Raw genomic sequence first — 13,299 nt, 5'->3', positions numbered from 1 at the left:
TGTCTAGCCCCCTCCTGCCAGCGCTGGAGAAGAGAAAGCGGGGGTTGCAGGACTGTGGTAGAGCAATTGGGTGGGTGGGGGGCAGTGTTGGTTTACCTTACAGATTTTCTGTGAAAGTGAATTTACCCTTTAAGGTCTTTTTTTCTATACACAGTCTTTTTTTTCCCGGCAGATTTCCAATAACTGATAGATCAACCAACCAGCCAACAAACAGATAAGCCACAGCCATTTTGAAAGCAGAGATAATTGTCAGCCATTGTATACAGGTAGGTGATGTTGGTAAGACTAACACACATCTACAGCAAGTCAGCATCTGAGAAAGTCTTTTTAATGGAAAATGTAAAACCCCTTTCAACTTCAATGTACAAAGCATGTGGAACACTTGCACTTTTAACAAATTAAAGCAAGCCAATGTTTTAAAAAAATACATCATTGAATGTATATATGTATATATTTACATAGCACATATTAAGTTTAATAGTTAGCTTCAAAAGGGTCACATAAATTTTTACCAAAATGAGACAAATTGTTTCAAATAAATTACATCTTTCCTTCTCTTAAATGTCTAATTATACATTGAGTAGGCTTCAATAAAACATTGAAGTGTCTTTTTTTCTGTTTTTAATACCGTGTTATATTTTTTATAATATACAATGTTTACAGTTATTTGGCAGTAATCTTTCAGATTATGTTATGAATGCTTCCAATGCAGGCAATAGCTGGTGATCTGTGTTATACCCTCACAGTTACTGTCTCAATGTAGTGAAAAATATCCAAATTATTTTAGCAAACTATACAAGTCACATTTACATTTGATCAACAATATAGCATAGAATGTTTTTTTGTTTTCTTTTTTTTTTCCAAAAAAATAAATACATTTAGATCTTTCAACATTTTTTTTAATCTGACAAACTTTCAATGTACACTATGATACAGTGCATCGCTCTCTGATGCTCTACCGCTCGAGTTAATGCCTGCTGAGCTGGAGCGGCTTGTAATGCACTGCAGGAGGGGCCAGGCCAGCCCTGGGAGGGGCTCTAAGGATACTGTTGTGGCGTCAGTAACAAATCAATACTCTGCGCAGTATTTGTCTTGGCACTGGTATGTAGTGAGTCCCTCATTGTCCTGTTTAGTCTCTCCAAGCAGGAATCACATAGGATCCCACTTAATGAACTCAGGACTCCTCCATGTCTTCCATTTCTTCGTCACGGATCTTCAATGCCCGTACCATCTCTTTCACGGAGTGGTACAAGATGTTCTTAACCTGATACAAGAGAACAACGTGTTAAATGTAAGTACTGTATAAAGCACTGCAAACTTGCTGGAAAAAGCTTGTTATAATTTGGCAATCTAAGCTTTTTATGAAGGATGAAGTCACAAAACCTGTTTGAGAAGCTTTAGGATGAATTCTGCTATTCCGAGGACTCTTAGGCTGAATTCACAAAGCATGTATAGAGACACTATTTAGAATTTTGCTGGTGCTTGCGCCCAAATTCATGTACCTGTCATAGACTGGTACCTGACTTATGTCCATGTCTGCACCCATCACACTGACCGGTGCATGGCTAACAAGTGTTATACGAGGGGTGGGTGGAGCTCACCCAGTGACAATTTCCCAGATATGGGCATTATCCATATTCAGGTAATTAGATGTATCCCCAGCCCGGGAATCTTCCAGCCAACAGCTAAATGGTGTTAGGCATACAGCCCTGTGCAGGAGGATTTCACATACAGCTTCCCAGCAAAGCCATGGCCTGCTCAGAGTACTGGCACACTTCTGTAAGCCAGCTCACAGTTGGTCTTAACTATCGCCAGTTTCCTAATCTGAGAACTGCTCGTATTTCCTTAAGAATATGAAATCCCTAAATGTGCACCATGTCACTTAATCGACACTGGTGCAAATACTTGTCTAAATTAAGCACAGGTAGATCTTAAAGGAAATACTGATAGAAATCTGGCCTTAAAGGGTTAGTTACAGGAACAGCACTGACCAATCAGAATCAATCAGGTCCACCCCAGAAGCATGGATGGAGAAGAGTACAGATTTCAAGTCCCCATACTGCTGGACCAGCTGTGGGGGAGAGGACAGCTTGGCAATCCAAAGATACAGTGAGGAGGGTGCAGTGTTAGTTCACCTCAACATTTTTTTCCTGTGCCAACCCTACTGAATTCCTCTGTATATGCCATCTGCATCAAAGTATTCCACAAGAACATAGCAACTTTGATTAACCACTTCCTGCATGTGGGCTTGAAGAAGTGGTTGTACCGGGGTGATGCCTGCAGCTACAGGCATCACCCTGGTACTGTTTTTTTTTTTATTTTTTTTAGAGCCGTTGGTTGGCTTTCTGGAGATAACAACCGATGGCGCTCAGCAGCCGCTTGGCCATTATCCCAGTGAGCGGGAGGGGACGTCCCTCCCCTCTGCCCAAGTCTCCCGTTCCACCAGGAGACCTGGGCAACCAGCCGACACGTCTGCCGGCTGGTTAGAGTCGCGAACTAAGCTGAATTCTAGCAAAAAAAATACGGATTTTAACTTGTAAATGTGTTGGAAATAGGCTTGGACTTTAAGTGGTTAACCACTTAAGCCCCAGCCCTATTTTGGACACTTTTTGTTCACAAGTTAAAACCAGTATTTTTTTCTAGAAAACTACTTAGAACCCCCAAACATTATATATATTTTTTTTAGCAAAGACTCTAAAGAATAAAATGTCGGTCATTGCAATATTTTTTGTCACGCGGTATTTGCGCAGCGATCTTTAAAACGCCTTTTTTTGGAAAAATTTTGAAAAATCACATTTCACTGCATTTAAAAAAATACTAAACAGTAAAGTTAGCCCATTTTTTTGTATATTGTGAAAGATGATGTCACACCGAGTAAATAGATACCCAACATGTTGTGGTTTAAAATTGCGCCCCCCCATGGGATGGCGACAAACTACGGTCAATAGAGATCTCAATCGGCGACGATTTAAATTTATTTAACGGTTACCAGTTTAGAGTTAGTGTAGCTCTTTTTTTGTTAATTATTGCCCACGCTCTCGCGGCGATACCTCACATGTGTGGTTTGAACAGCGATTTCATTTGCGGCTCGACTTATGTATACATTTTTTTTTTGTGCGCGAGCTAGCGGTGACAGGGGCGGCTAAATTTTTTTTTTCCTATTTATTTTATTTTTTTTATTTAACTTTATTACAGGTTTTTTAAAAAAAAAAAAAATCTGATTACTTTTATTGCTGTCACAAGCAATGTAAACATCCCTTGTGACACCAATATGTAGTGACAGGTACTCTTTATGGAGGGATCGAGGGTCTAAAAGACCCTAGACCCCTCCACTACACTTCCATGTATGCAAAACGCCGAAAACGGCGTTTTTGCATACAGCCGTTTTTTAAATTTGCCCCTTTTTGCAGCACAGTAACCCGGAAATGACGTCATGGACGCCGCCTCCGTGTTACGTCATCGGAGACCCGATCAAAGCCGTTTCCGGCATTGATCGGGACTCCATCCAGCCGGCGGACGTGGCGGCTGGGTGCTCGGGAGCCCCGAGCAAAGTCACGGAAGGCGGCGGGAGGGGGGGGGTAACTGGACATCCCCTCCCGCTCACCCGGGTAACGACCGAGCGGCTCCCGAGCCGCATCGGTCGTTGCCAACGGAAAGCCGACCGTTGGCTGTTAACCACGGTACCGGGATGATGCCTCTAGCTAGAGGCATCATCTCGGTATACTACCGCAAAGTCTGCCGACGTATATATACGTCGATATGCGGTAAGTGGTTAAAGGGGTGCGCAGAGGGAGCTTAGTCGATGCCCCCTACTTATTCTTAAGATAAAGGCTTTTCTTAAAGTTGCACTTCTGTTTGTCAAAAATAAATATTTTTGTTTGTTTATATTATAAAGATGTTCTATATCACAGCTAAATCTGTGTCTGTAGTGCATGTTCAAACCCCTAATACCATAAACAACATGTTATTAGAGTTTTACTCCAGGAGTATAGGAGTTTGGCAACTATAGAGAAATGCATAAATAATGCATTACAATTGAACTAAACTCAGATTTTAGTCGACTAAAATATGACAAACAATTCAGATGACTAAAAATGGGATTTTTGACTTACCATAAAATCCATTTCTCTGATGTTCATTGACGGACACAGCCCCTGATCTTCTTGACTATTGGGTTATATACTGGCCCCTACAGGAGTAGGACACTAGGCAGAAAAAAAGTCTGGCTACGCCTATGGGCAGTCCCAGGGGGTATACGCCCTCTCTCTGATATAGGTACTCAGTTTTGTTACAGTGTCATAAGAATTACAGCTCAACAGAGGGTGGGTGCTGTGTCCGTCAACGAACATCGGACAAATGGATTTTATGGCAAGACAAAAATCCCATTTTTCCTTTCGTTCATTGACGGACACAGCTCCTGATCTTCTTAACCATCGGGACGTCCCAAAGCAGTGTTAAACATGAGGGGTGGGAACAGCAAAAAATAAATTCCCAAGGCTAAACATTAGCCAACCAGGCAACAGGAGCTCAACCAAACAACCGAAGCCCACCTGAAAAAAACAACACACCCTCAAAGAGGATCATGTCCTCAAACAGCAGCCCGCAAAACCTTGCGGCCAAAGGAAGCATCTGCATATGCCAACACATCCACTTTGTGAAAGTGTACACCAACAACCAGGTTCCCGTCTTGCAAACCTGCGTCACTGACCCAGATTACAAAAGGCCCAGGAGGCACTGAGCGCCCGAGTAAAATGCGCCTTGACATGGAAAAGAGGAACTTGACCCCTGATGGAATAGGCCTCAACCACCGTCTGTCTGATCCATCTGGAAATGATCGAAGAGGAAGCAAACAACTATAATAATCACAAATAGTGAGTTTAATTTCCTAAAAGACTGCGTAGCTGCCAGGTACACCCTAATTGTCCGGACCACATACAAGGCTTGCAAAGCAATTTCCTTTGGATGTTTTGGTGTGGGACATAGGGAAGGCAACACAATATCTTCATTCAAATGAAAATCTGAGACAACCTTTTGGAAGGAACGATGGACAGGGGCGTAGAAACCACTTTTCTCTGTGAACCAACAGGATAATGCCGCCAATCCCTGACACCCTGCATGCAGAGGTGAAAGCCACCAAAAAGGCCACCTTCTGGGGACAGCGTAAGCAGGGGAATCTCCCGAAGACTCTAAAATTTTTGCCGAAGATGCCTCCCCAGCCGGACAGGCTGGCATCTGTGGTGACCACTGTCCAGTACAAGGGGAGGAGGGATTTGCCCATCCAAAGCGCCAGAGAACGAAGCCAACATATCAGGGACTCTTTCGTTCCCCAGCTTAGCCGGATCTGATTGTCCAGAGACTGCGGAGTCTTGCCCCATTTGGCCAGAATCTTCCTTTGCAGGAACCTCATATGGAACTGTGCAAACAGAACTGCCTCAAAAGGTAGACACCATCAGGCCCAGCACCCACATGCAAGTCCGGATGGATGACCATCTGCTGGACAGCAGGAGATTAATCGCAGCCTGCAGTTTGTCCAGAGGGAAGGAACACTCTGGCTAAGACCGAGTCCAGAGTCAGATTCAGACTCCCCGAGTTCATATGGTGATTTCCAGTCCAAGTAGCCCAGTACCACGATCCCCCGTTGGCATAACAATGCTAGTACCGGGGCTAACACTTTTGTGAAGACCCGAGGAGCGGAGGGGAGACCAAAGGGTAACGCCACAAACTTATAATGCTCCTCTCCCACTGCAAAGCGTAGGAAGCACTGGTACCTGCCACATATGGAATGTGAAGGTAAGCCTCCCTCCTTGAGGTCGATAGAGGGAAGAAAATCCTCCTAAAGCAGGGATGCCACCACCGTGTGAATGGACTCCATTCTGAACTTCTGCACCCGCACAAAGCAGTTGAGTGCTGTGAAGTCCAGGATTGGACGCACCTTGCCTTCCTGAGAACTGTAAACTGGTTTGAGTAAAAACCTTGAAAATGTTCCGATGTCGGAACCGGGACATTCACCCCCTGAAGTAACTGGTCTTGTACCCCGCCCCAACCAGACCCTGTAAGTGGTCCAGGGACAGGCGCAAGTTGGAAGGAAAGAACCTTGCCCGGGGGGGGGGGTAAAAGTGAAACTATCTTGTATCCGGACCGTATGACTTTGTGGACCCACTTGTTCTGTACCAGGAAAGTCCACGGGTCTAGAAACCAGTGATGACATCCACCCATCCCCGATACGGGTGAGGGCGCACCTTCATGCTGAAGGAGCCTTGTCCTCGGGTCTGGATAAGCCCACTCTCCACTTGCCAGACCAAATTCGCTTGGATCCACCAGAGGCCCTGAACTGCTTTGATCTCTTGTCAGTCACCCGAGGGACGAAAAAAACGTACAAACCGAGAAGGATGGCCAACATCTACGTGGAGGGTCCTTGCCTTTAGTAGCCTGCAGAAGAAAGGTACTCTCTCTACCCCCCCCCCCCCCAACCCGAGACCCTTAATGTCATCATTCAGGGTAGCTCACTGATGAAACAGCCTAGCGACTAAGGGAGCCGCATCCAAAGAGGCATCACAGATTAACTGCAGCCCCCGGACCACCTGGTCTGCCAGCTCAGAAAAGGCAGGGTAAAGCTCCTCCCTCCCCTCCCTCATTTACATGTGACCCGGTGTGCGATTTGACACAGCCGATCACATGGGTAAAGAGCCACGTCATTGGCTCTTTACCAAAATCAGGGTCGCACTGTGTCCGCAGACCTGCAAGAGTGGCCGTTCTGGGGCGCTTTCATATGATGTCCTCCCAGAACGAGAGCCGCACCGCTCCGCTGTCATTTTACGGTGGGTGGGTGGCAAGTAGTTAAACGTATTTATTTTTTACATTTCTTCAGTTACTTTCTGGCATAGATAAATTATATTATAAATCCCAGGAGTCTTCGTGAGGGGAGAAGGCTTTTCTCAGCTAAACACACCATCTAGCCTGCGTGCTTGAGCTAAGGGCAGATAGATTTTAGGAAGAAAATGCTACATGAATCATCTGCCCTTACTCAAAATGGTTACAGCCAGAAAAGCTAGGGGGGGGGGGGCGTTTTTCAAAGTGATTTCTCAGCAAAATAAAGACACATGGATGGGCGTTGGTTTGCTTTGAATATTAAAAAATGAACTAAGCAGCATTTTTGGTGCTCTGATGCATTGTGGTCCCTCTTTAAACATGGCAAGGTACCTTTTATTTTTTCTTATTTACCAACTGACCTGACTTCTTTTCATGCAGAACTTCTGACCTCTTCTCTACTCTATGTACATTTGGCTGTGAATGATCATTAGAAAATGACAGTGTTACCTTGCCAACTTTGGCACCAACAGGCAGAACACAGCGTTCGCTTCTTACCTGTAATTTATCATCAAAATTCATTTCTTCTTTAGAAATCCGAAGCTCTTGCGTTAAATGAAATGAGTGAACAAGATGTTCTGGGGACACAAAGTCTTGAGTGACTTGGATGCAGCTGTGAAAATTTTGCACCTGTAGAGAGGACAATACAAAATATGTTAGAGTGAGCCACCATCCACGTTTGATGAATGAGTACTACAATTCACCACCTTCATTGCTGTGTGCAAACACATGGATATTGCCCATTTGTTAGTTGTGAAAGAAGTGTGGTGGAGAATGTGCTGGATGTGTGCAAGAAACAGTATTTGGCTTTAACCCTTTTGCTGCCATGTCTGTGGCAGTGGGGAGGACGTTGGCAAGTCTACTGGCTCCTCAGATAGATGTGATCGCTTCCACACCCCCTGGTAAAGCCACGCTCCTTCCCTGGGCTTTGCTCACCTACTGGCGGACCAAAGACCAGCATGGACGGTACCGCCGGGTAGAGGAGGAGATGAGCAAACATTGGTTCACTCTCCTGAGACTTCCTTACCTGGAAGTGACGTGTAAAGGTCACTTCCAGGTGCCCAAGTCCTTTTGATGCTTGCTGGGGGAAGAATCAAATGCAGTCTGGGCTGCACTGCATTACATTCACTGAAGGAGAAGCAAGGCATCAGGGGTCTCATCAAAGAGAACCTGTCACCAATAATCATCACATAGGGGAATTTTTGTCCCCTGTGATTAAAAATGTATTTTAAACCTGCAGATTTTTTTTCAACCTGTAAACGAAGAAAAATAAAAATTCAAAAATGGCTCTGGCATTGAATGAGTTAAAGCATCCTTTTCCAAAGTTTACAATAACTGCTGCCAACTATGACAATTTCAGCTTCTGAAAATTCACGAGTGCAAAAATACTGTTATTCCCCCATTAGGTGCAGCTATAGTGCAAAGCACAGAGGAGAAGCTAAGCTGTTAAATCACAGCCCACATATCAGACACCTCTAACCACCCTGTGACAGTCATGTGTCACTTGCCAGGGTAGGGGTTAGAGAAGGAGATGAGGGCTTAGCTGCTGACTTGACAATATCAGAATTAGCATATCAGTAGCAGTGCTGTTTATAGCCTGCATGTTGTAGGGGGAAGGAGAAGTGAAACAGATGGAATACAAAAGCTACCATTATATTTACAAGCTTAGAAAATGCAAACGTTTAAGCTAACATTTTTTCCTTGATGAATGTTAGGTTGATAATCTTAATAAAATGTATACTTTTATCAAATTTCATTCATGTTTTAAAAGTTATGTTTTTATGTAAAGGTTTGTAAACATATATACAAAAGGGAATTTACTATGGATTAGGGGGCAGCGGTGCATAGCAACCAAGCATTTTTAGCTTTCATTTTCTAAACATAACTAAATAAGCTGAAGTTAGAAGCGGATTGGTTCCTACACAACGCTCCAGTCTCTGCAAATTCTCTGTTGTAGGTACAGTATATATGAAAGAAGCCATACTTTCTGCTTTCCAGTCCTACATAGTAAATGTGATATTCTCTATTATCCCATTAATTGATGCACTCTCCTATCCTGTTCAGCAAGAACGCCACTGTCCTTCATAAAACCAAATTCTGGAATCTACATCACGATAACCATGTAAGGGAAATTTTTTGTGAAGTTTTTTTTTTTAATCAGTGACTGCTTATAATCTTAATAGTAAATATGAAAAATAAAACATTTTGTCAAAATGTCCGTTTATCAATTTCTGTGATAGCAGATCTCGAAATGAAAACATCCACTGAAACATGTCTGTGTGATGTATATTCCTACTAGAATAGAACTAATGGAGCTAGGGTTTTGCATACATCTAAGTGAAAAGCTTCCAAGCAGGAGGGTTTATATTACTTTATAGTTATTTATATTATATAACGATTATATGGTTATCTTACCGAGCAGTGCAGATGAAAAGACACCCCACCTTTTTTTTTTTATTTTATTACTTTTACTGATCAGCAGAATTTTATTCATTGTGTGCCTTTACAAAGAGCTGGTGGTGTCAATCTGGCAGCTAAAAGGCATTGAATCCAAGTGTTGTGTAATCTGTAAATGTAAAAAGCAATATTTTTTTTCACCTGATAAATGGCTCCTGCAGGTAAGATGACTGCATCACCGAGGAATTGAACAAGTGTGTGGCTCTTCACCCCATAATCCTCCAGGAGACTTTGGCGGAGTTTTTTATTTAGGTACCAGTTCTGATCCCGTATCGGGTCGTGATCAGGAAGGATTTCAAGACACTGCTCTTTTGCAGCCTGTGATAGAATGACAACACATGACAATAAATATATTTTTACATATGAATGCTTGGTTTAAAGGTACATGTGATCTAAATGATTCAACTGTCTGTATTGCCGCACAACTACCAACTCCTCTTGTGCACTAGTAAATGTGATTGGGATAGGCTGCTGTGGTGTAATAAAGCCAGCCAGGTATGTTTTACAAGAGGCCAATGACTGACAACTTTCGCTGCCTTCCTAAGCCCTATAAGGGAGATGCAAGTCACCTAATGGCATAAGATGTGCACATTGTGTGGAAATTATTCAGGGTTATGCAACACTTCCAAGGAAAGCAGAAGTACTGTGCACAAACACTAACCTACAAGTGGAAGTTCATTTCAATATCACACCATTTTATTCAAGACTTAAATTTCAACTGTAATATGAGTGCATGCTAGGAAAAGATCGAACACAAGCAAGTTTGTTTTAAACTTGGAGCACAAACTCTAGGTAAACTAAAATGATGTTTGTGTACATGGCAAATAAACCGTAAACATCTCTTAAGGCCAGTTCACACCTGGTCCGTGTTCCTGTGCGATTCAGTGCGGTGCGATTTTTAGCCCATCCATTTGAATGAGCTGAAATCACCCTAAAAGTAGTGCATGCACTACTTTTAAAAACATACTGCACCAAATCACATGGTACCACAGTACCATGCGATCCAGAGCAGGCAAACACTGTTTGGGGTTATGTCAGGAATACATTGATATGCAGAATGTGGGTTTTCCGGACTGTGTTCTGGTGTGAACTGACCCTTAGGGTTTGCCTTCTCTTTGTGCACCATAAATTGCCACAATTTACTGTGCAGGGAGTGTCCATTCGGGCCAGCACTGCCTTGCATGGGTTACTTTTTTTTTTCCTTGAAAGATGCAGATGACTGTTGAAATTTAAGGTTTTCTAGTGCCAAAAGTGTTAACAAGCCTTAAAAGTACATTTTTGAATTCATAAATAGAAGTCCTAAATAAGATTTCTTATACTTGAAAGCACCGTACGTTTTACCTTATGTAGAAAGTCCCTGATTTTGTCTGCGTCTTTTGTCTCATAAATGTGCCAAAGGGATCCGGGAAGCTCACTGACATCCTTCAATCTCTTCCGTATGTTTTCATCTAACTCCTCTTCCTCAAATTTCTTTAACACAGCTTTATCACAAAAAGAAAAGGGGTAATTCACAATCAAGCAGCAGTATGGGCACTAGCAACCAGCTAGAATACAAATTCTGTATAATGTCTCAAAGCATTTCTAAAAGCAACAACCTACCTGATTTTGTTGCTGTTGCATTGCCTCTTACTGCACCGACATACACCAGAATGTTCACCATATCTGAGACTTCAATGTGAAGATTTGTTGTGCCAATGTCTTGATCCTTTGTAGCAATGACTCCTAAAAAATGCATTGCATAGAAAAAAAAAAAAAAAAAAACATGCTTGTCACACAGTTTGAAGTAAAGCTCATACTTTAATAATTGGTCATGTGTTGCTCTATTTCTACTTTGATGATAAGACCCCAGAGAGAGTCTGTCCTGGGATTTAGACTGCAGATTAACCTTGATTGTCAGATTTAACCCACATTTTTTCCCAACTGGATACAAACTATTTCAAATTTAAATTGTGAATACATGACTAGAGAACAGCAATCCTAGTTTCTCTTCCTATTATCCATGAAAAGAGGATCCCTCATTCCTTCACAACTCCTGACTGGCCAACAACTCTGTGTGATATAACAAACAGTCGTTTTATTATTGCCTTACCAATTGCTCATTGGCTTGGGTTATGAAAACCCAGGAGAAAAAAAGAAGTGCTGTTGGCCTTAAAGTAGAGCTAAACTCTGCAAGGTACTCACCTTCAACTTCCAGCAATGTGACTGTTACATCCCTCCCTAGCTGCTCGTCATCTACTCCCCAGGCTACTCAGGTTCCGGGTTTTCAGTCTCATGATTGGATGATTAAAGATTATGTGATTCTGTGCATTTGCACAGAAGTCAGTCATTTTGGCAGAACTGCAGTGTGCCAGGAATGCAGGTTAGTGTACATTCAATAGAAGACTGTGAGCAGGTAGCAAGTTTGTTTTATTACAGAAGTAACACAGTAAGTCTTTTCTGTAATAAACTGCCTACTTGCAGTTTATTTTTTTAAATGTAGGTTTAGTTCTACTTTAGCCTTAGCCTACAGCCTTATTTGTTTTCTCATTTCACAGCTTATTGTGTGCTAAGCAGTTCCTCTGGACCGTACTCTTCCCAGCTAGCCATCAATGATCACTGGTATTCATTTAGAAGGTTGATGCACTGTAGAGCAGAGAAGATCAGTGTAACACTGCTAAAGTCTTTGGAGGAAGCCACCAGTAAGAGAATAGACACGTTAATTTGTTTTATCTTTATGAATTTCAGCATTTTAGCTGTGGATGGGAATGCTAAAGCTCAACTGTTCCTCACTGAAAATGGATCTGTCCTTAAAAGAGGGTCAATGTGATGCATTCCTTTTTAAATATTCAAAGAGCTATTAATGCCACAAGCAAAAGGAAACCCTTTGGCCACATAAACGATGCATTTACTTCAGTGCTCTGGTTATTAAGCATGAACTCACCATATGCGCTACACATCCTGGGGCCTAAGTCTGGGCGCACAAAGAATGCTGGCATGTGAGACGCCAAGTTGAACTTCCCTTCTGGGTTGAGGTATTCTGGGACTGGCAGCATTCTAAAGAAGTCTTCATGTCTGAAGGCAACAAAAAAGCAGGTTAGATGGTCCAGTCATTATGAAATTACACTATTAAGATTAGGTATACATAGAAAACAGAACAATTTACAAGACACTCAGCATTATCGTACATGTTATAATACTTTGTCAGTATGTCAGAAAGACACCACGTCTCTATCAAGTCTTAACTGGGAAGATCCTCTGACAAAGCGAGAGCCATGATCTGGGTAAATCCTCACTTTATTTTTTTTTAAACTGAGGGCTGCAACACTTAACAAAATATCTATATGCATTACAACCTTTGAAGAGGTTACCTAAAAGCATATGGGCAGATTCCTCATCATCCATCCTTGTTCAGTGAAATAGCCTAGGAACTGCAACAGACGTGTGCAAGAAACTCACATTACCCTGCAGGTGACACCGTGACATCTGGGTACTGGTACACAGTCACAGCGTTGGGATCAAAACATTGTATATAATTTCTTTCACCAAGTTTTTTTTGAGAAGTAAAAATGTGATTTTCTACTTCCCATAAAATCCATTTGTCTGATGTCCATTGACGGACACAGCTCCTGGTATTCATAACCATTGGGTTATACTGCCACCTACAGTAGTAGGACACAAGGCAGAAAATAATTCTTGCTACACCCATGGGCAGTCCCAGGGATTATACTCCCTCTCTCTGCTATAGCCCCCTCAGTTTTCTTACAAGCAGTGTCAGGAGAATAACTCCACAGAGGGGTGGGTGCTGTGTCAGTCAATGAACATCAGAGAAATGGATCTTACGGTAAGTCAAAAATCACATTCTCTTATTCCTTCATTGACGGACACAGCTGCTGGTATTCATAACCATTGGGACGTTCCAAAGCAGTGTTAAACATGAGGGGTGGGACCAACCAAACAAATTCCCAAGGCTAAACATTAGCCAACCAGGCAAGAGGA

At 42.5% G+C, this 13,299-nt stretch overlaps 1 protein-coding gene across 2 annotated transcripts in view; it reads right to left on the bottom strand.

Annotated features, from left to right (window-relative positions):
• Positions 1-315: 315 nt before the first annotated feature.
• The window catches only part of JMJD1C (jumonji domain containing 1C), a 490,497-nt gene continuing 477,513 nt past the window's right edge, over positions 316-13,299 (bottom strand). The window contains exons 21-26 of one of the 2 annotated variants that reach the window (XM_082267995.1): positions 12,245-12,375; positions 10,924-11,046; positions 10,666-10,805; positions 9,466-9,642; positions 7,366-7,497; positions 316-1,264 (exon numbers count right to left, since the gene is read on the bottom strand). In XM_082267995.1, coding sequence (XP_082124121.1) covers positions 1,175-1,264; positions 7,366-7,497; positions 9,466-9,642; positions 10,666-10,805; positions 10,924-11,046; positions 12,245-12,375 — 793 coding nt within the window. In that variant the 3' untranslated portion in view covers positions 316-1,174. The remainder of the gene's footprint in view (positions 1,265-7,365; positions 7,498-9,465; positions 9,643-10,665; positions 10,806-10,923; positions 11,047-12,244; positions 12,376-13,299) is intronic. The other variant, XM_082267996.1, reaches the window with a different exon arrangement.

Source organism: Pelophylax lessonae (assembly GCF_965119305.1).
Source record: "Pelophylax lessonae genome assembly, chromosome: 9".
Taxonomy (NCBI): Eukaryota; Metazoa; Chordata; class Amphibia; order Anura; family Ranidae; genus Pelophylax; species Pelophylax lessonae.
The sequence above is the reverse complement of the archived record's forward strand: the minus strand, read 5'-3'. Positions and strand labels throughout refer to the sequence as shown.